The following is a 23,489-nucleotide window of genomic DNA, read 5'->3' as shown; positions in this document are numbered from 1 at the left end:
CCATGCATGTGCTTATCCTCAAAAACATGCCCCCGTCCCAATATCAGGGCTGCACCTACCTGTACTAAAGGCAATCATTATAATTTACTGCCCTAGCAAGGAAAAGCCACAGATTTTTCAGGTCCATCTAGTCATTCAGGGTTCATCCACTCTTCTGTTGTTACAGTTGTGTCACAATCCTCTTTATTTTCTTGTATGGGTGTTCAAGGAAATTGAACAGTAGGTATAGGCAGAGGTTGTTCCTTAACTAATGTATAGGAGACTGCTGATAGCAGGAAGTGGGGAGATAGAGGGATAATTCCTACAGTATAGTGGACAGGTTTTTTAGGAACAGCAACTAATAAAGAGCAAGGTGGCCACATCTCAGAATTCATCACTATAATATTATTAATATAACAATAACGTTATGTAATATTAGTAATACTTTATCAGTAAAGATATACTAATTGCTTAATACTGGTTCACACTGAATTTTGCTCTAATTCTCTCTTTCAGTCATCGCAGCAGCTGTAGTTCTGAGAACCTGTAATGATATGCAATCCCTGCACGGACTTAAAGGGGCCACTGTAATTGCTTTCAGTGCAGGAAAAGACCTCCCACCTTCACCAATCCTGCAGAAAGATGCACTGCCTGGTGAGGTGAATTCCTACATTGCACACAGCACATTGGGACTATTACTCAGAGAAGCTGAAGCAGCCCTGGCAATGCTACCTGCAATGCTGGAAGATCCAGGGCTACAATTTTGGTGGCTGTTTTAAGACAAAAAGAAAGAGTGAAGGTAAATCTGCATGCCTGGCCTTAAATCTGACCCAACACATCCAGTTCAAAACTCGGGAAAGAGAGAGGTATGGAGACTATATCTAGAAGGAGAGATTCATAAGGCCATTGTTAAGTCAGAATATTTTAGAATAAAGTGTAAAAAGGTACGAAGATTGGCGCTAACAGGCTTTTCCAATGATGAACAGGTCACTGAAGCCCCAACCCGCCTTTTAGAATAACTGCTCATATTAACCTCCTCTTTGGGGCCTAATCTGCTGCAAAATGGTTCAATTAAGGAAAAGGCAGCTGCAGAGGTAGAGGCACTTAACTGCTGGATCTCATAAGAGAACAAGTGTAAGAGAGTCCTGGTGTGCTGAAAAGGTAGCTGGTAGAAAAGGCGTACAGTTGTATGAATTACACTAGTCTGACCATGAAAATATGGGCTCCCCCTCCTCCCCGTCAAAGCACACTTGCCTGCAAGTTTGAACAGAAATATTTCAGACCAGCTTTAATGGTAGCCCATGGGTTCCCAACCTGGGGAAGCCATATGCCTTTTCATAGTGCTGAAAAGGAAGAAGTCTCAGTTAGATTCAAGGGAGATGAAAATGGAATTTACCATCATTTCTGCCCCCAAAAGAAGTTATATTACACCTGAAAAAATGAAAAAAAGTCACTTTGAAAAAGTATAGACAAAAGGAGAGACTTCCTGGATTAAGTATGCCAACACTCTACTTTTTCCAACAGGAGACCGGGGAAAAAAGTCCCTACTCTATAAAGACCCATCACAATTTCGGTCTGGCAGGCCAAGTCTGCCTGGAAGAGCATTTCTCCCTGCAGAATACATGTTCATCAACTCTTCCACATTTAAAAGGTAAGCATTTTAGGCCTGGTACTTCCTCCAATAACTATTTATGTAGTAATACAAAGATGACAATGAATGACACAAGTCTCCTTTGAGGTTAGTTTGAAGGCACTAAAGCAATACATACATCTTGCTCTACGAAAGCCAATGCTTAGATGGCAGCCCTGGCTAGAAATTCAGAAAATAAGGAATTCTCAGCTCTCCAGTTTGGTTGCTCTGCCCTGAATACAATGTACAATGAAAAAAGAAATCTTGCTTGGCTTAAGCTGAAGGAACAAACCTGTGCTCAGGGCAAAGGAAGAGACAAAGGGCAATGAAATTACACCAAATGCCACCTGGGAATGCATAGAGCGTAACTCAGTGAGAAAGTACCTCTTGTTCCTAAGAAATAAGCAGCTGCTCATCCTCTAGCTTTCTTTAGTAAATACAGCCTTCATCATCAAGGCTAGCAAGAACTGCATACCAGCAGGATGCATACACCTCATGCTATGATTCCTCCTGCCCTAATGTTTACTTGGTTCCTTTTTCTCCCTCTGCATCACTGCTTCCTCCATCCCAGAGGGATCCACCAAGGCTGACTGCACCCAGAGAACAGGCTGTGGAAAGGGAATATCCCTGAACTGTCAGAGGTTTCCCTCACCTGGAATGACTGTGTCTGCCTTCCCCAAGAGTTGCCACCAAAGTTGCTTTGAAGGCTTCTCACTCTGAGCCAGTTAAAATGGCCAAGTTCTTCGTTCAGCCTTCAGAAAAAGAAAGAACTGAGCTGTCTGGAGTGAGAATGAATGTCCCTTCTTTTGTTAAATACCACATACATGCACAGCCTATGGAAATGACCATTAGTAATGCGATTTGACTGGTTCCTTTCCTCTTGTCTGCCCACTGAGCCCCTAAAAATAATAAATTCCCCTCTGCTCTGTCACTCTGCTCAGGCAGAGTGCTGACACCCAATTCATTACCTCCCAGGAGCAGGTCCCTCTGCTGAGCTCTCCCTTCCCTCCAGGGTGTAATTGAGCCCATTTTCACCTCCCTCCTGCCCTTTCATGTACTGGCAAAATTACAGCATGACACAATATTACACATGATGATACATAGTGTAAAATTGTTCTGGGATTAAATGTCATGTAAGATGTTAAAACCCAGAGGAACGGTAACAAAAATCCACCCCTGGATATTTTGCCATGCCAGAGCTCAGATCCACCTCTCTAGCTATTCCAGAGCATACAAAGCTTCGTTAACATTCAAACACCAAAGAATCACAGAGCTGCAATACCTAATAAACCTCCACTTTTTTTTATGATTAACATGAACCTTGGCAGTCTCTAAGCAATATAAACACTCACAGAGGGGAAATAAAATTTAGTGAGCAGATAAAACCTAGAAGTGCTACAGGCATGAATCTGTCATGTGTGACTGCTCGAGTGGGTAAAAGAAGGGGGCGATTGCCTGCCCTTTCCCCAAAGTCTTATATGATTCCCAAAGGTTCCCTTAGGAGGGGAGGGTCTGCTGGAATGGAGAAGAGAGAACATCGTTACCACACCAAAAAACTCCCCATCCTCCACAAAACATAGAGAGAGGCCCTTAAAAACCATGAAAGATGATGTCAACCTCCCATCAACAACAGCACACTTGGCTTGGTTCCTCCCGACCTTTCCCATAGATGAAGTACATCGTGCACTTTCACAACAGCACAGATAGAAAAACAAAGATATATCCTCATCAGGCAACAGGACATAAATTGCCACTAGGTTTTGCTCCAGTGAGATGATACCTAATTGCAATCGTGTTCCAGTCAACTTGGCTTTCGTGCTGTCCATTGAAGTATCCTTCCTACTCTGTTTGATTTCAACAGCTGCCCATGTTTTTTATTGTCATCAAAAATTCCCTTTTTCCCTCTCTAGCTACAATGAAAAGCCTTTTTTAAAAGCAAACCAGAGAACAATGCCACATCCAAACAGCAGGGCATTCTTTTGATAGCCTTTTCCATTGCAAGATTTCTACATTTTTATTCCTTATTGTTTTCCTTGGAAAAAATTTTCTGGTTTATGCCCTTAGTTTTCAGAGAGGGTGTGCACCCTTCACTCCCCATGGAAGTCAACAAGAGCGGGGAGCTGCTGGTCCCTCCAAAAATCGAGCCTCAGGGGCTTTGACAGCAATACTGATAACCTGCAGAGCTGCAGAGCCTGCAGTAGCTACACACCAGCATTGGGCTGGTACTGTCACACAAACCAGTGAGGTATTTCGGTGCCTTAGAGTCCTTGGAAATCTGAACTCTCTGGAAATACCTGGGGGGAAAAAGAAGCAAAGAAAGGCAGATCCTGAACAGAGGTTGATGAGAATACTATTGCACAGAGCAGACAGTCATAAGGAAGGATTTTCAGGCAGTGTAGGTGGGGGAAGGGTCTGTCAGCAGATGGCAGTTCCCTTAAATTTATGCACTGTTTGAACTGAGTTGACAAATATTTTTTTCCCAGTGGGGACTGGATGCAGACGGCTCCCTATTAGTATTCAGCATCCAGCCCATGCTGGTGAGTTGTGGGGGTTGTGGTTTTGTTCCCACTTAAGCCACATATTACTTGTGTTAGCAGCTGGAGGAACATAACTTATAATCACCGCCCTGGTGTCAGGGCTTGTCATTCCACCTTTATGTTTTTTTCACAGGCTCCACTGATGGTGTCACACCCTGTGAGGACTCAGCATAAAAATGGTTAAAAAAAAATTTGGATAGGGAGAGAAAACAACATGGGCATTCAAATGCAAGCCACCTCACAGTGAAACACAGAAGACAACATCCTACAAAACTGTGAAGCAACACCTTTTGAAGAAGTAAAGGGTTGTTTTTTCTAACCCAAACCACAATTAATCTATGAAACTAAAGACAATCTAACAGATTTACTCTATACAATATGGTCAGCAGAAGGAGGTCAGTAAGATTCCAAAAAGATGAGACATTCATATGGAGAGCCTCCACATGGCTTGAAGTAGGGCTTAATAAAACAAAAGGCACAGCCCCTTCTTTCCCCACTGAGTTCTCGTATTTGATGGCATGAACCAGTCATTTAGACCCAGATCCACAAAGGCAGTCAGGTGTCTAAATCTCCTTTAGTTTCCTACAGGACACTAGAATCAGTAGGCACCTTCTGTAGGCTCAGATGTCTTAAGAGGGGTAAGAAATTGGCCATTTCAGATTTTCATGCATTGTTCTGATGTATCTGCCTCTGGGTCACTAAAATGGTTTTCCAAATGAGATGGTCAGCAAGTCTGGTACAGCACTGCAATCCTTGTGCTCCACTACTAAAGCTCAAACCCATCACTGCTCATGCTCAGGCAGCAACCTTATCATCTGCTGTCTAAAATTAATTTGGAAAACCACTGTGCTGCCCTTTCTTTGGGGGGAAAACAGCTGCATTCAGTCCAGCTTTGGAGGAACTCGGCAAGCACCACCTGCTGTTTGTGGATCAGGCACAAACCCCAGGTGCCCAGGCATTTGAAACCACCTTCCATTTACCACCTAAGTGGAGCAATTCTAAGGATGCAAACAGATGATGTGATCTCTATCAATCTATCTGAAAAAAACAGCACAGAATATCTTCTCCGTGCTCGTGCAACTCTTATGAGACGCTAGCAAGCAGGGGTTTTCATCAGCGTGGGTGGTACTTCTTAGATATCAAGCATGATTTTTTTTTTCTAAACCTGGCAAATAAATGTTTGACTCTGGACACCTTTCCCACTGCTCAGAGCATGCAATATATATGCTTATATACGCTCAAATTAGCAATACAGCCAAGAAGATGCCACAACCAGGAAAAGCATTGCTGTCTATAGGAAAACCAGCCAAACAGCACACAGAGAAGAGTTAATGCTCTCAGAGTGTAGAGTTGTGTGTTACTGCGAAGGAGACAAGTTTAATTCCCAGGTAAAGATCATCTACCATAGAAAAATCCCTACAAAATTCTGCACAGTCTTCCCTTCCTAGTCTTAGGAGCGGCAATGTGAATAAGGGACCTCAGAAGCCAGATGCCTCTGTCCGTTCCTGCACCGCAGTCTCACCCTCTTCACATTCAAGTTTGCAGGAAAGGATGTTACCGCCAGTGCCATGTCTGGTTCTCCAAGATACCTTCATGTTGCTGGCTACTGGGAAATTTTGTGGCCTTTAATAGGCAATTCAGCTGAAGAAATTATCTTGGGTTTAATTTCCTCTTTGTAGAAGAAGAAAGACTCTGAATGAGGCAAAATCTGTTATAAATGAAATTGGCAGAAATTCTGTCAAGCTTATTTTCACAGAAAGGCATAAGAGCTATGTTTGGATAGGCAACAAGGCTCTTTCCGCAGCTTATGGCAATGCCATTACACCTGAAAACCTATCAATCCATTGACAACCTAGTTAACTTGCAAGAAAAAAAATATCACAAAATCATCAATCCATTTGTCACAGGGCCAGTCCCAGAAGTCCTGCTGCTCAGTAGAAAGGTTTTAGCTGTAAGGGCATCTCAGTATATGTACATACATTCATGATCTCACTACAAGAATTTCTGCCTGACAGTGAAAAATTCAGGAGCGTAATTTTTTTCCCCTTCATCCCCTAACTTCTTCTAGCTGATAATTAGATATAAGATTGACAATGTTAGATCTCAACATGAAAGCTACAGCTAAAGCGAAAGACTCAGGAGCACTTCTCAGCTCCTGGATCCAGCTGTCTATCCTGGCTGCCTCCCACCTGTATGCCAGGATGAAATCCAAGTGTGACTCACCCCATCATCTGAATCCAGGTTGCTATTGTAAGAAAACTCAGGCATGTAGGCAGGGACAGAGCCACAGGCTGACAGGACACTCGGACGGATTGACCAGGTGGATAAGGAGTCTGAAATACACTCCAAGAAGAGATGCCCCACTGTTTAGACTCAGCCAAAGAAATGGTGTGGTGCATTGCCTAGCACCCTGTTATACAGCCTGATCCGTTCTGCAGGTCAAAATGATTTCACTGCACTTCAAAAGTGTCATTTCACTCCTGATGGTTAAAAATCTGTTTGTAATAAGTTGCTGGTTTTGCTGATTTTATGGCAACAACTTAGCCTCTGAAATTTTGAAAAGCTACCTGAAAAAAAGTGACACAATTGGGTCTTCATATTTGCTTGGTACTGTTCAAGAAGATGTAGGATTTGTCCTTTATTATTAAAGCACAGCTTTATTCCAGACAGTTTCCAGATTCTTAAATAGTATCTCTTCGGCGATGCTTTGTAAGAGGGAAATGTCCTTAGTCATGTATCTAAATCTTCAGAGCTATGGGAAAACACTCCTTAGTGCTTCATGGCTTCTTACATGAAGCTTAGGGGGGAGTTTTTTAGTCCTTTATCTTAGAATTCATAACCATAAACCAATTTGGCCCCAATTCTCCTAAGAACACTGAACACCATCCATGAGTATGGTATAATCTTGGGGTCCAAAAACCATCTCACATCTGCTTCATGGGTTCCTTTCAGCCCACACAGCCCAGCAATCAAAGATCAAAAGACTCAGAGAGTAGAGAAAAGAGAGGGTCGTTTCTCCAACTACCCTAAAGCCTCAAAGGTATCTACTTGAAACAGCATTAGCTGTCTCTGAGCCAGTTTGCTATCCCAGCCACGTCCCCGTTGGCTCTACACATCTCTGCATACACCACCCCACCATGACTACACCAGTGAACCTCTCGCAAGTTTGCAAATCTTAAAAAGAAATGTCTGTCTTCTGAGATGACTATGAACCCACCAGCAATTCCTCTGCTCTGAGCCTTGTAATACTGAGTGCAGCACGACTGTGGAACAAGAACACCGTGTTTCTAAGCAATTTGTCAAATAATTAAATTATGTACACAACAACTAGCTGGCTCAATTATATTAGCCAGTCTCCATCATGTAATATAATTTCTAGTGGCTGTTTAGGCACTAATAGCCTCAGATCTTTTTAACTGTGTCTGGTGCCAGCTGTGGTCTGCATGACATCTTTCTGTGCCAAGTCAAACCCCTTGAATGGAAAATTCATGGCTCGGTTTCCAAGCCCCTGTTCCTTAATGAAGTTCTAAAATGCCATTTTCAACAAGGATGCTTCCACCATTGAATATTTGTGAATTTCCACTTAGGTAAATAAAAATCTCTGGTTTGCTCTTTCTTTTCTGATATTTAATGCCATAAAAAAAATTCCTTCATCAGAATAGGCTGGTATATTGAGATGCTGTAATATTGTTTCTAGGAACACCAAATAAATACACAGCCTTTTTGGCAGACCATAGAGGTGTTTAAAGGTCTTTTTCCCCTCCTCCTACAAGAATATTTTCTTCCTTTTCAAACTATCATAAGCCTTCCCTTCTTATTTCTGTGACACTGCTACCTTCAAGAGAAAAGAAGCAAAATCCCCAAATTAAACAAGTGTGGTGACTCAGGAACACTTCTTATAAAGGTGCTTTTCTTTCCAAACCCATGGTCCTAATAACACCTGACATACCGTTTCATGAGCTGAGCAATGCTGGAAGAGGCTTCCTTCCAGATCACTAATTTGAGATGGTTTTTCAATTAGTGGGATTGCAGCAGACAGATACATCATCTCCACAGCTAACTCTTCATCAGTGACATGCTGCAATTTCCCATTGCATTGTGCAAAGTCTTGGCTGTGACAATTCCTCTGGTCACTTCACGTGGGACATGAAAATGGATGCCTCAGCTCATCAAGGGTCCTTTTAAAATGCATTAACAGGAATACAAGATAAATCAAGTCATCAATAAAATGTCTCCTTGCCTACCCTTTGCCTGCCAAGACTCTACCTCTGAAGAGTCTCATACGTGCAAAATCATCCCCTCTCCTCGCTTCCCTCACATTGGATTTGGTGCAGGGAAAGCATTAAGAACCCCAAGTCCTGGGTCCAGGCATTAGCACATGGCAACAGACTTGGGAAATGCAGGTTTTGTTCCTTGCTCTGCTGATGGCTTTTTTTGACACCTGACACACACTCAGGTCCAGCTCCACAGCTTGCTCCCCACTGGTACTCACAGACACTCCAGCAAAACCCATCCAAAGCTGCAAGCATCTAAGTCCCCAAAAGCTTGGCTTTTTCTGCGCCTGTGTGTGCAAAACCATCCAAGCACCAACACCATCCCACAGCTGAGGATCAAGCTGGTTCTAGGGAAAAGCTGAGGTCTGTTTGCTTTATGAAATTACCTTCTTCCACAGGCTTAATTTTCAAAGCAAACCTTTCAGACTTGAGTATCGATATACTGGGCTAAGGCACAAAATTATATTCCTCCAGGCATGTTTTCTTGTGTATTTGCCTCTCCCATCACTTTCATATATTTTGATTTCACGTGTGACACTACCATTTTCCTCATCAGCCATCAACAACAGGAGACAGGATTTAAAAATTCCCTGAACAATTTAAGCTCTTTATATGCCAGGGCACAAGATGACTTTCCCCCACCACTCCCTAGCCCCATGGACTTCTTAGATAAAACAAAATCGAAGATCAAGCTTGCACAAATTAAAATACCTTTGTTCAGTGCACTATTGTGGTTTAAAAAAAAAAATCAATTGGAAGTTCATTCCTTCAGGAAGGTCAACACATTCACATGCATTTCAGCATCTATGTCTACCATCATGGGTCAGGAAATAAAGCTAATAATATGGCAGCATTCATGGTCCAGTACACTCATTTCTCTTAAAAAACTTACTCTTCTTATGTGGGTGCTTCAAACAAAGACAAAGTGAGGACATGGCAAGCAAAGTGTCCCTTGGGTAACTTAAGAATTAAAAGCCTTTCCATTTTAAATTAGCAATGTGAAGCTTTATTGCTGCAAATGACTTACAAAAGCTACTCTTTTAAAAACAAACAACAAAAATGAATAATCTAGCTGATTATGATGCCTTCAAAGGCATGAGGCCAGTTCCATTAGCTGTGGATCTGACCCAACAGGCTTAATACATCTGCAAGTACTAACAAGAGGGAGCTCAGGTCTGTTTAACATTCAATCAGCAGCCTGTGCTGCTTTATAAATAGAGAGAATGAAACATTACATGGAAAAAAAATGTATGAGTGAAGCACTTCACTTCCCTGTTTTTTTTTTTTTTAATTATTTTTTTTTTTAGCATTCTGTGGTTTGGCTACAAGACTCAAAATGCACTTAATGACAGTCAATAAACTTTGCCTTGGCTTCAGTCAGCTGAAAACTCTTTCCTCCTCTATCCCATTTGGTCCCTTTTGCTACATTAGCATTAAGCATATTTCATTCCACCTCAAATGCTGACAAGAAAATTACCCAACAAATAGGGTTTACTGTTGGGTGGCAGAGGTACCAGAACGAAACATGGCATTGTGTTGTTGAAGACAAAGATGTAGTGTAAGAAATCATTCAGACTAAATGGAAACTGCAATTACATTTTGTAATTAGCAGAATGGGTATCTCAATGCAGTCACATATGAAATTTTTCAATCATTTTGTTCCAAAGCAAAGGGTCAGCTGAGGTTTCTGCTCTGTAACTCCTTTCTTCCTCCAATATATCATGGTTTGGAGAATTTAGATTCAGAAGGTCTACCCCACAAACCCTTAGTCATGTGAATATTCTCTGTGACTTCCATTTTTAGACATTTTCTGCATAGCAATTAACTTTCTTCTTCTCTCCAAAAATCAATTAAAGGAAAAAATAACCCTGAACAAATCTCTTCAGCTGATTACTCTGTCAGTGTTTGCAGATGGCAAAAATAAAATATATTTGAGGTGGCTTTTCTGACTTTGCAAAAGAGTACGTGTGTGTGTTTCTGTAAAAAAGAATATAAAACAAGAATACACTTTAAGGAATGATCCATTTCATATAAAAGCCATGTCTTTTTTTTTTTTCTTTGCTTTGCTAGGGGGTCCCTAAGCCAGTTGTATAGAGCATTCTAGTTAAATCAAAATATACTTTTCTCATGTGTGTTTTAGACACGAAAATTCTTCCTGCCTTTATCTTCTTGGGATGTAGCCTGTACCAGAAAGCCAGGTATTAGCTGGGAACTCTTACAAAAACCACAGACTTTTACCCAAACAGGAAACCTTGCAGGGTTTATAGTACCATACCTAGGGATGTGATCAGAAATGTCTGTTTTCTGGCAGCTGAGCCACAAATCCACATTCGGTTCATCCTCACAGCTCCGAATTGTCACTGATGATCACAAATGGCTTCATCAATCTATCTCTATGCAAGCTGTGAGACCAACTAGGACAGATATGACCTATCCTCTTCTCTTCCCATTACAGCCAGAGGAGGAGAAGAATGATTTCTGAGCTCAGGCAGAAAGATGATGAGCAACATTTCTCACTTCCTTTCATACACACCACAAGTGAGAGTCTGAATCCATGCAGGTGCTAGTTTGCATCAGATGTAAGTACACACAAGACCAGGCAGGGCTGGGCAGTGGGGTTTTGAGAAAGGAGAAACTGTGACCCTCTGCATTGCAGTGGAAAATATTCAACCTCCAAAGACAAGGGAAAGCTTGGGCTCCAGAGACAAGTCACTCCATCACTCTCTGGAGAAGGCTTAGGTGTAGTGAGCACTGCCTGACAGCTCTGCAAGAAGAACATGCCCGCTGCATCTGAGCCCACTGGGAAAGGAGATTGCCTGATGATAGTTGAGAACTCCCAAAGGGACTGAATAAGCCTCCAAATCAGTCCCTGGAGACTGAAATCAACCCCTTCATATTGACACCTCTCCAAGCCCCTGTTTGAATGCAAGCCTCAACAGGAAACCACTATACCATCCCTGATGCTGATGCCAGTGCAAGAAGATACCTGAATGCTATTGCCACTGCTCCCCTGTACCTGCCACCTTTCTGATTTTCCTCCACTTTGTCCCTTGTTCTCCTGGATCACACAGCTCATCTGAGTGCTCTGCAGCCTGGAAACATCTCAGCCACAGTAGCAATTATCACCAAAGTGAGAAAAATCTCTGTGTATTAGTGCATGTTCCCTCCCTCGAGCACCACTCACATTAGTCAGTCAATGTAATGGGATCTTTCAGCAGCCACTCTGCATCTTCCAGATAACCAATGTGATGTGGCAGTTGCCATAGTAACATTGTTATTGTTAGTATTAAAAAGCAGTAACGAAAATTGTCCTGCTTACACTCGTAGGAGTCCTTTGTCTATGAGTTACTCCTGCCCTGTGGTAACTTAACAATTAAAGGAATCTTTAAATTTATTTAGCTATTGAATGGGCACAACGAAAAACCCCATGCCATTTTTCTGGGATTCAGTCTTTTGCAGGTTAGAGGAAGAACTGTCAGCATAAAGAAATAGCCTACAGGTGAATGCAGAACGTCCTATGGAGAAGTTTGCAGGAACCGTGGCATGGAAGGGAAGTTTGGGAAGGGGAAGTGGGGGAGCAGAAAGACACAAATGCCACATTTGGGGCTGGGTGTGTGTGCAGCAGAGCAAGGTAGAGAGTTGCCACCTACACAGCTGCAATGGTGATGTGTCCTTTAAAAACAAGGGCAGGGTGGGCAGGTAGGTAAATGTATGCATTCAAGGAAATGAGGCATTTCTCAAAGCTGTGTTCATGGTGCAGTCATTTGGCAGTTCAGAGCCCACACAGCAATTCTCTGCACCACACCGTACAAGACACTTTGTGCTCACATCTCAGTGGATCTTACCTAGAGAAAGAAAGTGATCAAGACCTGCTCCCCACCTTCTTCCACAAGCATAAAAACCTGGGACTTTCCTCTGAATTGCAATGCCCATCACATGAGGATGCTTCCACTACAAGATCTAGCTGAATAACCTGGGGATGTGGTAGGTCAGATTCTAGTGGTGCAAGCAGGGAAAGCAGCTTCCATTTCAGCAAAGCTGCTACCAACAGGAAATCAAGCCCTGGCCCCGGCCCAGAAAAATCTTTCTTAATTAGGAACCAAGCATTTCAGACACTGGCTTGTTTTTGATAATGAACAATTATTGTGTCAATGTCTGTTTTGTAGGGTGTGGCTGGAGACAAACCAATTTTGTTCTAAGTCTTTCACATTAGGTCAGAGGAAAATAATTGTTTCAGTATGAGCATTTCAATAACAGAAACATTTGAGTGGGTTCCACTATATTTTAAGAACCTGATGAAAAGCGTGGTGAATAATTACATCCACTGGTTACTGGATCTGCATGTATCAGAGCAGTTTCAGGGTGGAGGGAGGAGAGGGTTGATCTAATGATAAGAAATATTTTGTCATTGCATACCCAACAGGAATGGATTACACAGTCAGTGACTCTGAAGACAGATCTTGCCAACTTGTAGCAAAAAGAGTGAAGTTCCCAGTGTTCTTCAGTGAAGTAATTATCAATACTTGCAGATGATTTTTCCAGGTAGATAAATTGCTCATAAGAAAACATCTTAGATATCTCAATTTCTCCCCCGTACACCCACTCCCAACTTGTTCTGTTAAAGACAAGTACATAGTTTAATTATTCCAATGCTGAAAGACTGGTAACTTCAACTTTCTTAAGAAAATGATCCATGAAAAGGAAAGAACTGTGGAAGTGAGATAACTATGGTAGGTAACTATCACCCAGCTAATAGTCATTAAATCATTGTCTCCCTGAAAGGGTAGTAATGAATAGCTCTATGGCATTTTGTGATAACAGAGGTCAAACTGGTTGCACGTGAACTTACTTGCATAATAAAGAGAGCAATTTGTGCAAAACCAGTAACCAACAGGTAGTTATATGTGCCAACATGACACTCCGTGTTGTAAGCCTACACTGAAAGAACACTCCAGTACCTTTTCTGGTGATATTTGGAGCTAGAAAAATCTGGGCAAACTCAGGGCTATCACAGGTCTACCTACGCTCACTGGGTCTGACTGGATCAAGCACAAAATCCATCAGCAACTATTCTCTAGCTTGCTTCTTCTTAAGCAGGGTGCTAATGTCTTGAACACAAGCTTCAGCTAAGTGACAGTCAAGAAAGTGGGTAGAAGCCCACTCCACCTTATAAATTCTGATTCATTTCTGTGTTAATCTGGACACATTGGAAGCCAAAAGGAGTCACTGGAAACCCTGTCCTCCAGAAGTAACAAGATTTCATTCAATGGATGATCTGCTTGAAAAGAAAAAGAGCATTTGATCTCATTTCATTACTGATAGAAAGAAATAAGCACAGAAACTCATGGGAATGATGATGCTTGCATATGAGAGATTATTCTTAAAAGCCGTAACATAGGGTATCACTGGCAAAAAGGAGCAGTAAGCCCTACCTCACATGCAAAGTGTTAGATCTGTTGTCCTACAAAGGAACATGGTAGAGAGAGTCATCACATTTGCAGACCTCTTCTAATACTCCTTGGTGTCATCACTGCATGGCAAAGCATGGTAACGTGAGCTACTGGCAAAGCATGGATGGTAACGTGAGCTACCTTCAAAGCATGCAAAATGGAAGGCAAACACCAGACACCATTCCCCTCCAGACGAAGAAGCCTTGGTATACATCGTTACTGCAAAATAAGATCTTTGCAGTTCAGAAACTTCCTAGAGGGACACACTCCAAAGGCATAAACAGTCTGGAGGAGGCAAGGTCTATAAATCACTGCCAGTCAGCTTAGAAAAAATGTTGTCATTGCTTCTCTGTGGAGGAGTAAAATGATAAAAGAAATTTCTTTTATGTATGGATGGCTCAACCATAATGCTATTTTAACATCATTTTCTTGTAACCCATCTACACACAGCTATTTAAACATTTGTTATAAAGTATGTATGGGGTGACTCATCCAGCTGAAGAATAAGCCTAATTGGTCAAACTTCCAGGACACTGTGTGCTGAGCTATAGAGAATCATAATCTCATCTATTAGGAGATGTGACAAGTTGCAGAAGCTATCTAAAATTCCTGGAAGAGGTAGTGTGAAATAAGAACCATTGCCTAGGGACAGTCTCTTCTTTACGATAATTAAAGAGCTCAGATCTGTGCTATTCTGGATGGATGAAAAATATGCATACATAAGCTTAAATTCTGTCTTTGGCTTGCTCATGCGAGAAGGTTGTCTAATAATTCATTAGCCTCTTCAATAAAAGATACCCAAAAGGCAGAATAAAGGGCATCTGTGGATTTGACTGCCATGTTCATATGGTCACAAAATTTCCCCCAGAGATCCTGCTCTTCCGTATAATACAGCTACATGACTCAGAAAAAAAACAAGAACTTGGGAAGAGTTTCCTTGTTCCCTGAGAACATTCCCATACCAAGTGACCAGAAGTAGAGAGGAAAGAAAAGCACTTCACAGACTGAAACAGAAATGTTAAAACCTCCTCCAGAGAGGTTATTAGTGGGTGGGGAGCACAGTCATAAATATGGAGTCCAGCAGCATTTTTCCACACACACTAATGATATTCACTTTGCCATATTTGTTTGAATTGAAGATAATTCTACTATTTGGGTGAAAAATAAAATATTAGACATCTCACTTTGTATTCTCCAGGATGCCAAAGTAGTGCAGTAGCAGATAGGAGAGGACCTCTTGGCTATTTCTTTGCATTCTCTTACTGTCCTGCCTTTTCCCCCAACATACAGGTATTATTGGCTCTAAACCAATGGACCTTCTACACTTGGATGGACCATTGGCCTTTCCCTCCATCATTTCCCTTGCAGAAATCAATGCGATGATTTACTTGCTTCTTCCAGTGTATAGCTACCAACAGCCCGACTCAAGTATAGATGAATACTTTAATTTTAATCAGCATGTTAGCAAGAAGTGTGGATGATATTTCCAACGCACCACATACTGGAAGGCTATACAAAGCAACCAGCCAGAAAAAGAAAATATGATGATCTCATTTATATTATCTTTTTTTAAGCTTTTAAAAGTGTAGCCAAACTGAGATAATAAAAGTTATTTACTATGATTTCCTCTTACAAAAAACAAATATAAAATGATTTCATCAGTACTAGATAATAGGCCTGCTTATAACCAGAGGGCAGTATTTTTAATAACTTCACTAAAAATATGCACTGGTACAAAAATGTGGTGCAATAAGAAAAAAGTACAAAAGGTAATGAAATATTACCTATTATCTCAGCTCATTTTTGTCAGGAAATAATACTACAAACTTAATATGATACATGGAAGCCTTATGAAAAGCAGGCAGGGAGAGGCTTATAGTCTTATCCAGTATTAGACGAGAGGCTGAGTGATTAATAAGTTGACATTGAAGAGCAGAGAATGGAAATCATATGGACTTTAGGGAAAGGAAATAGCTTAAAAATGAAACTGTCATGCTGCCAGGCTGCATAGGAAGAGGCACAGCTCCCACAGCCATCCCCACTGTGCAGCATATTGAGAAGGCAGCTTAAACCTCTGTCAGTGCTGTACACGCTGCTGGAGCCTCCGGCTCCCCCGCGCCTGCTGCTGTGCCGTCCTCGGGCACACATGGGTGAGAGCAATGGGAGAACCACACTGAAAATAGGAAGGGGAGAGGAAAAAATACATCAAAAGGAGAGGTTTGAATGCAACAGCAACTTGGGGGGGTTGAAGAATGGGAAAAATAAGATGCTCTGTGGAAGGAGTAGATTAAATGAGATTTATCCATAGCAGTGGATGAGCTACATATCTAACTTATGGGCCTCCAGCATGCACAGTGTGTAAGGATGAGATGTTCTTGATTGCTTTTTTAAGTAACAGGGCCAGAACTTTTGATGGGATTAAAACTTGGGTCTTACACTGACCTTAACACTGTTCAGGGCTGCAAGATTAAGTTTTAAATACCAGTGAAGCTCCGTTACTTACAATATCAACAATAATGCCATTTATTGCAGGTCACAAGCCAACTTCCAGGAGACTACATTTACTGTTGTTTCTCAGGCACATTGTGTCTGGTTCTGATTTGTACGTTGCTCACACTGGAAAACATCTGCTGCAGTTTCCAAGACTGGGGATTTAACTGTGGCTAATTCACTGTTTACTTTACTAGTGGTACCAACGGAGAGTCACTATTGGTGGCAAATAGGTACTATGCATGCAATAAGATCAGTGAAGAACTCAGTCAAAATCAATAGCATGTAAGCCCCTGGTAAGTAATTCAGACCAAAACATGTGGTGTCCACTGGAAAAAAACCAAAAAGCTATAAACATTTATTCATAGACCTCTTAAGAATAAATTATGGCTTTAAATATCCTGGATGAAAGCAACAGAATTGCCCTTATGAAATATATGTTAGTGAATTTCTGGAAAAAACCAGAAACAGTGCCATTCTGTAGTGCTTTAGAAGAGAGTAGCTAAACATTTCTCCTTTCAGTAAGTTGAACAAGCCTTATCTTGAAGTTTATCAAGGAAGAATAGTAACCATATTTCCTGGATTGCATTCCAATTTTAAAAGTGATAGTTTTCTTCTAAATTACTAGAAAATAATTATAATAAACTTTTTTATTTCTTGCAAAACTAAGAACAACTGGGCCAAATGAAAGACTATTCACTTCCTTGAGCCAATTGCTGTTAACTGTTGATGATGATACCCTTTCACAAAAATGTATAAACCCAATCCTAGCTTTTCAAGGAGCAGGACTATAGCTAAGCACTGCCTACTCTCTCTCTCTGTTTTCTACTTAAATCATTGATATTTCCTCTGACTTTCGAAATGTGAAATTAGATCTCACATTTTTATCACTCCCATGCTCTGTGGTTTAGGAAAAGCACCATATCTTCTCAATGAATAGGGAGAAAATACTGGCAGCTACATGCTTGAAGTCTAATTTTAGGAGGAACCGAGCCATTCTAATATGCTGCAGTCAACAGGAACTGAGGGCACTCAATAATTCATGAGTTTCTTTCCATGTTTGAGTAGAGCCTGTTGAAAATTTCTCAAGGAAACATTTTTCATCAGAAAATTCCAATTCCCGTGAACCAAAACTGCTTACAGGACAGAATATGCTGCTTGGATAATTGTCTAACATCTCTTTTTTAATCCAGTTTGAAATGGCTTTTAATCTATAATAATATAATTCTATAATAATAAAATATTTTAAATATGAAAAGCTTTGTTGACAAGACAAAAGAATTTTTAAAAGGTGAAACAAATTGTTTCAATCAATCTTCACTGTGATTTTTTTATTCTTTTTAAACACAAATGTTTGAGAAGAAAAAAGATTCAAACTTGTTTTACTTTAAATTTGGGCTGTAAAATATTTTCACAACTTTTCCTTGAAAAGGAAAACATTTCTTACTTTAGATCTAGTTATGAAGGTATTTTCATGCCTGTCCTAAAAAAACCCAAAAAAAAAAACTTTATACTCATGCAGATAAACCTCTCTTTGACCCTAGCGCCGAGTGGAGTGTTAAACTTGTTTTGTCTTTACTGTCACTTTGATTCAGTTATTTTAAAATGTGTGGCATTTGCATCAGAAGGCAGCAGAATAACCATTTCTTACCTTTAGTCTTTCTGTTACACCATCAGTGAAACTGACTGTGAATTCAGCAATTTTGGGCACTCTGAGTTTTCCTTTGTTCTTCTGGTCAGGCTGATATTCTGTTCTTGTTTTCACAATTACCTGGAACACATCAACACCTATAAGGTTTCTGCAGACAGCATACATAGTTTTTGTTATCTAAGCTTTTCTGTATAAACCATCCCCTGGACATACACAAGTATCTTAGAACCATAAATTAACATAAACTTATCATACCCTCAGGAACTAAGAGACACAGATAAATAGTCAGGCAGATACACAGACCTAGGACAGTGAGCTTATCACACTGAGTCTTAAATTAGCTGACAGCAAAATCTTTGACATCCACTTTTGTATAGGACTAGGCATATAATTTTTATATCGTATTCAACAGACAGAACACACAGAATAACAGCCCATCCTAAAGAAGACCCTCACTTATTAAAAGCCCCATCCTAACAAGTTCCACGGAAGCCAATTTAAATTTAAGCCATTTGGTGTCTCATTTATTCAGGCTCCAGATTATCAATATTAATCTCATACTATCACCTTGGGTTTTCCCCAGAAGATCTCAGTGTCATTTGCTGACTAATCCAGGTCCTACTAATCTTATAAAAATGAGGTGTCTTACGCCAATGGAGAAGCCGTAAGTGGCTTTTAAAAGGGTATGGTCAAATTACCAAGATTGCATTGTCAATCTACATTGAATTTATTTGTAATCTAGAATGACACTAAATATTTTGGGTAAAACGCACCCACTGCAAACACAGAAAAGGTAACACGTAATGCCAGCTGCTCCCAGAGGCGACAAGCATCAGGGCTGTACTCTGAAACTAACAGCCCTTCAGAGGACTGAGCGTATCCATCCCATTATACACGAGAATCTTAAAAGATTACCCATCCATGAGCCTATACAGCTAAATAGCATCGTACCAGCATGCCAGCATAGCCACACTGTCTTAGTCTAGCTGGAAAATGCCAGAGAAGATAAAATGGCCCTGTCTTCAGCACTGGCCAAGAGCTGGAGCTCATCCTACACACTACCACTGCACTTCTGCACAGGATTCCCAACCCCGGGACAAGGTCCACAAAGCATACAATGGTTTGGTGTGGTCTGCAAGGTCTGGATAGGTTAAACACAAAAGGATAGAAAGAACATTGAAACTCTTGATCCCAGGGCCAACACTTCCACTTTTTGGCCTCCCATTCTGAATTGCAGGACTACGCAGCCATCAGCCTTGCCAAGATGAAAATTAAATACTCCAGAAGTGGTGACTGGTTCATTTGAGAGTGACAAGAGAGATCCTAAAGTTCTTTGTTAGAAACAAAAAGTCTCGAAGGATTGAAAAATATTAAGTGATGCACAAGGTTGAGTTACCAGCTAATGCTGAACTTATTTCCAAAGGAAGACGGCAAAGTCTGGTTTGGACCAGAGAAAACCCCAGGTATTTAATCCTCCTGCATTTAATGCCATGTGAAAATCAGAGTGAAAGAAAATCAGTGTTGAGTCATAAGCCAATTTTCTGGATTCAAATGCAAATCATTAAACACTGATGAATATTTACATCCTTCAGTGAATCTCTCTTCATAATATTTATTAAGTAGCATTTGCAACATTAAGACTTGGGAAGAAGAGGGGACCAAAAGCCACCCAAATATATTTATATTAGCATTTTGGAACTGAGGATTTCTGATGACACAACATAGATGATGGGAAATGACATATGGACAAGCTTGATTTGGCGGGTTTGGGATGAGCCCTAACCCTACTCTGAACCTACTATTGAATCAAACCCCACTATGCTTTGAAATGCAGTCCAACACACTGTGGGCCAAATAAAGCAAAGCTCCCTCTCCAGCCAAGACAAACTGGCCCAGGTTAGCTCTGAGTTATGAACAAGCAATAAGCTCATTTTCTCACTCAAAAGGAGGCAAGTGCACTCAGGACTCCATGCAGCTGGCCCCCAGCTTTCCAGTCTCCTTGCTGGCATTTTGTAAACCTGGTACAGTAAATTACAGAATGTCACCCATCAACACCTGCCAACCAGTGTTCAGAAATTGCACTTATTCTGTTTTCAAACCTACCAGTCACAATATCCAATTCTCCCAAATTCATGCTTCCTGCTTGATCTAAAATTTAGCTGCAGAAAAAATTTTAAAATATACACGAGGGCTTTCCCACAAACTCTAACATTAGGTCTTAATGAAGGACCATGAAGCCAGAATATAAGAAAAAAAATATAATTAAAAGCCTTACTTGTTTCTAGATACAATTTAATTTTCTTCCACTCTTTGTCATTAATGCCAGTTTTCTTACAGGTATTTTTTAACTGTTGTTATGTTCAACCAATATCCTATAAGCAGGAAAGTTTGGATTATGCTGTCTAGAGGGATATAGCATGAGACTGAAAATAAACCCACACAGCCCTTGACAAGGCATCAGATTCAAGTCGAGTAGCAATGTCTATCACATCTGTGAATAAATAAGTAACCTCAGTCTCCAGCCAGATCAGAAGCTACTTGAAACCCAATTTGCTGACTGTGCCAGCAGTGAAATGCGTGTGTCCACAGAGCCATAGTCATCCTGCTGGTCAGTGTTTTGCAGAGAAATTTGCAGAGCTATCAAAAAGCTTTAGCAGAGGAGGTAAGAAGGACCTTTGCTAAATGCCTTTTGGCATTGTGAAAACTAAAGTAACTTTGTCAGACACCTGGTGGAATTACTCAGCAGAAGAAAGACAGGACAGTCGGTATGGTCTCCTCTTTAAAGGAGAGCACAGAAATAAAATCATAGAGCCATAGAATCATTTAGGTTGGAAAAGACCCTTAAGATCATCAAGTCCACCTGTTAACATAGCACTGCCAAGTCCACCGCTAAATCATGTTCCGAAGTGCCACATCTACACCTCTTTTAAATACCTCTGGAGATGGTGACTCAACCACTTCTCTGAGCAGCCTGTTCCAATGCTTGATAACATTTTCAGTGAAGAAATATTTCTTAGTATCCAATCTAAACCTCCCCTGGCACAACTTGAGGCCGTTTTCTCTCATCCTGTCACTTGTTACTTGGGAGAAGAGACCAACACCCACCTCGCTACGACCTCCTTTCAGGTAGTTGTTTGTAGAGAGCGATCGGGTCTCCCCTCAGCCTCCTTTTCTCCAGGCTAAACAACCCCAGTTCCCTCAGCCGCTCCTCATAAGACTTGTGCTCCAGACCCTTCACCAGCTTCGTTGCTCTTCTTTGGACACACTCCAGCACCTCCGTGCCTTTCTTGCAATGAGGGGCCCAAAACTGAAGACAGCACTAGAGGTGCAGCCTCACCAGTGCCGAGTACAGGGGGACAATCGCCTCCCTGCTCCTGCTGGCCACGCTATTTCTGATACAGGCCAGGATGCCATCGGCCTTCTTGGCCACCTGGGCACATTGCCGGCTCGTACTCAGCCGGCTGTCGACCAGCGCCCCCAGGTCCTTTTCTGCCGGGCAGCTTTCCAGCCACTCTTCCCCAAGCCTGTAGCGCTGCGTGGGGTTGTTGTGACCCAGGTGCAGGGCCCGGCACTTGGCCTTGTTGAACCTCGTACGATTGGCCTCGGCCCATCGATCCAGCCTGTCCAGATCCCTCTGTAGAGCCTTCCTACCCTTGAGCAGACCAACACTCCCACCCAACTTGGTGTTGTCTGCAAACTTACTGAGGGTGCACTCGATCCCCTCGTCCAGATAATTGATAAAGATATTGGAACTGGCCCCAGTACTGAGCCCTGGGGAACACCACTTGTGACCAGCCACTGACTGGATGTAACTCCATTCACCACAATTGTTTGGGTCCGGCCACCCAGACAGTTTTTTATCCAGTGAAGAGTACACCCGTCCAAGCCATGAGCAGCCGGTTTCTCCAGGAGAATGCTGTCAGAAACGGTGTCAAAGGCTTTGCTGAAGTCCAGGTAAACAACATCCGCAGCCTTTCCCTCATCCCCTAAGTGGGTCACCTTGTCATAGCAGGAGATCAGGTTAGTCAAGCCTTTCATATACCCATGCAGACTGGGCCTGATTGCCTGGTTGTCCTGTACGTGCCATGTGATGGCACTCAAGACGATCTGCCCCATGACCTTCCCCGGTACCGAGGTCAGACTGACAGGTCTGCAGTTCCCCAGATCCTTCCAGCCCTTTTTGTAGCGTGACAAGATGACAAAGGAAAAACAGAAAACTGAAAACCCAAAGTGTGGGGGTAGCATTCAATATTTTGGCAGTAATGATAAAAATGCAATTTTGCTGAGGGCATGGGGTGCACATTTAGAAGAAAAGAGCTAGCTCTGGTTTGGTCCCCTACAGTCTAAATAAATAAGACACACACACACACACACACACACACACACAGTTTTTAACAGAGCTAAAATAAGACACACACACACGGAAATTTTTCTGTATTTTTAGCATTATTGGGTTTTTACTATTTTGGTTGTTTGTTCTGTTTTCATTTTCCAGTTTTCTGATTTGGGTTGGGTAGGAAAGAAGATTTGCCTTTCCCCTGTTCCCTGCCATCACTACTTTTTCACCTTTTCTTTCCATTTTGTCACTGAGAAAAAATTCCTGGCAGTAAAGTCTTTCAGAAATTCTAACCAAATTGCTGTTGGATGTACAGTAATAAAAACCCCACTGACTCCACAGTCAGTGCCATAATCAGCATTCATTTATTACCGGCTGCCCCAGAGCAGTTCCATCAGAGCCCAGGATCCCACTGTTTCAATGCAAACAAGGTACATTCATCGCACACCACGACAGGTTTCCTGGGAGAGCTACTGGCGTTTATTACAAACCACAGCAAACAGAATGATCCCTGTTCCCTCTTCTTGTCCATTTTACAGCTTTGGTGACTTCAGTAGAGTTATTCTTGACTGAAACCTGCAAAAGGGAGTATAAAATTGGCGTCCTGTGTAAGCTGCAATTCAAAGCAAACTGAAGTGAAAGAAACGCCCAGCTCCTCGTTCCCTTCTCTGCAATGCTGTTATGGTGGAAATGAACTGCTTTAAGGGGGTAACTTCCAGAGCTGGCAGCAATGCTTGGCTGTGCTCTGGCCTCCTGAGTGCGGATGATAAATGCAAACAATGGTACCGGTCCTTAAATGGACAAGTAGTTTCTTGAATACTCCCAAAAAAGACAATTAGCCCCCTCTCCACCCCCGCTGCAGAAACACCATTCTGCCCATTTTCTGCACTTGCTTCCATGAGCTCTCACCTCCTCCTGCATGCTCCCTAAGGCTTGTCTTAATTCATGCTCCTCATGGTGAGAAGGGTCTGGCTGTTTTAGGTTGGCATCCCTAACTGTGAGCTTACTGGGTCAGAGAATTATTGTTGTTGTTGTTGTTGTTGTTGTTATTTATTTATTTATTTATTTATATTTTTATTTTTATTCATCTCATGAGGCAACCTGTGCACCTGCAAATGAATACTAAAAAGCAGGAACAGTCC

The 23,489-nt window shown here is 41.6% G+C and overlaps 1 protein-coding gene across 2 annotated transcripts in view; it reads right to left on the bottom strand.

The window, feature by feature from the left end:
- The window catches only part of NSG2 (neuronal vesicle trafficking associated 2), a 41,164-nt gene that overhangs the window by 5,261 nt on the left and 12,414 nt on the right, over positions 1-23,489 (bottom strand). For both annotated transcript variants that reach the window (XM_049829266.1, XM_049829267.1), the window contains exon 3: positions 18,012-18,131. In XM_049829266.1, coding sequence (XP_049685223.1) covers positions 18,012-18,131 — 120 coding nt within the window. The remainder of the gene's footprint in view (positions 1-18,011; positions 18,132-23,489) is intronic.

This window comes from Accipiter gentilis, chromosome 26 (genome assembly GCF_929443795.1).
Source record: "Accipiter gentilis chromosome 26, bAccGen1.1, whole genome shotgun sequence".
NCBI lineage: Eukaryota > Metazoa > Chordata > Aves > Accipitriformes > Accipitridae > Astur > Astur gentilis.
The sequence above is the reverse complement of the archived record's forward strand: the minus strand, read 5'-3'. Positions and strand labels throughout refer to the sequence as shown.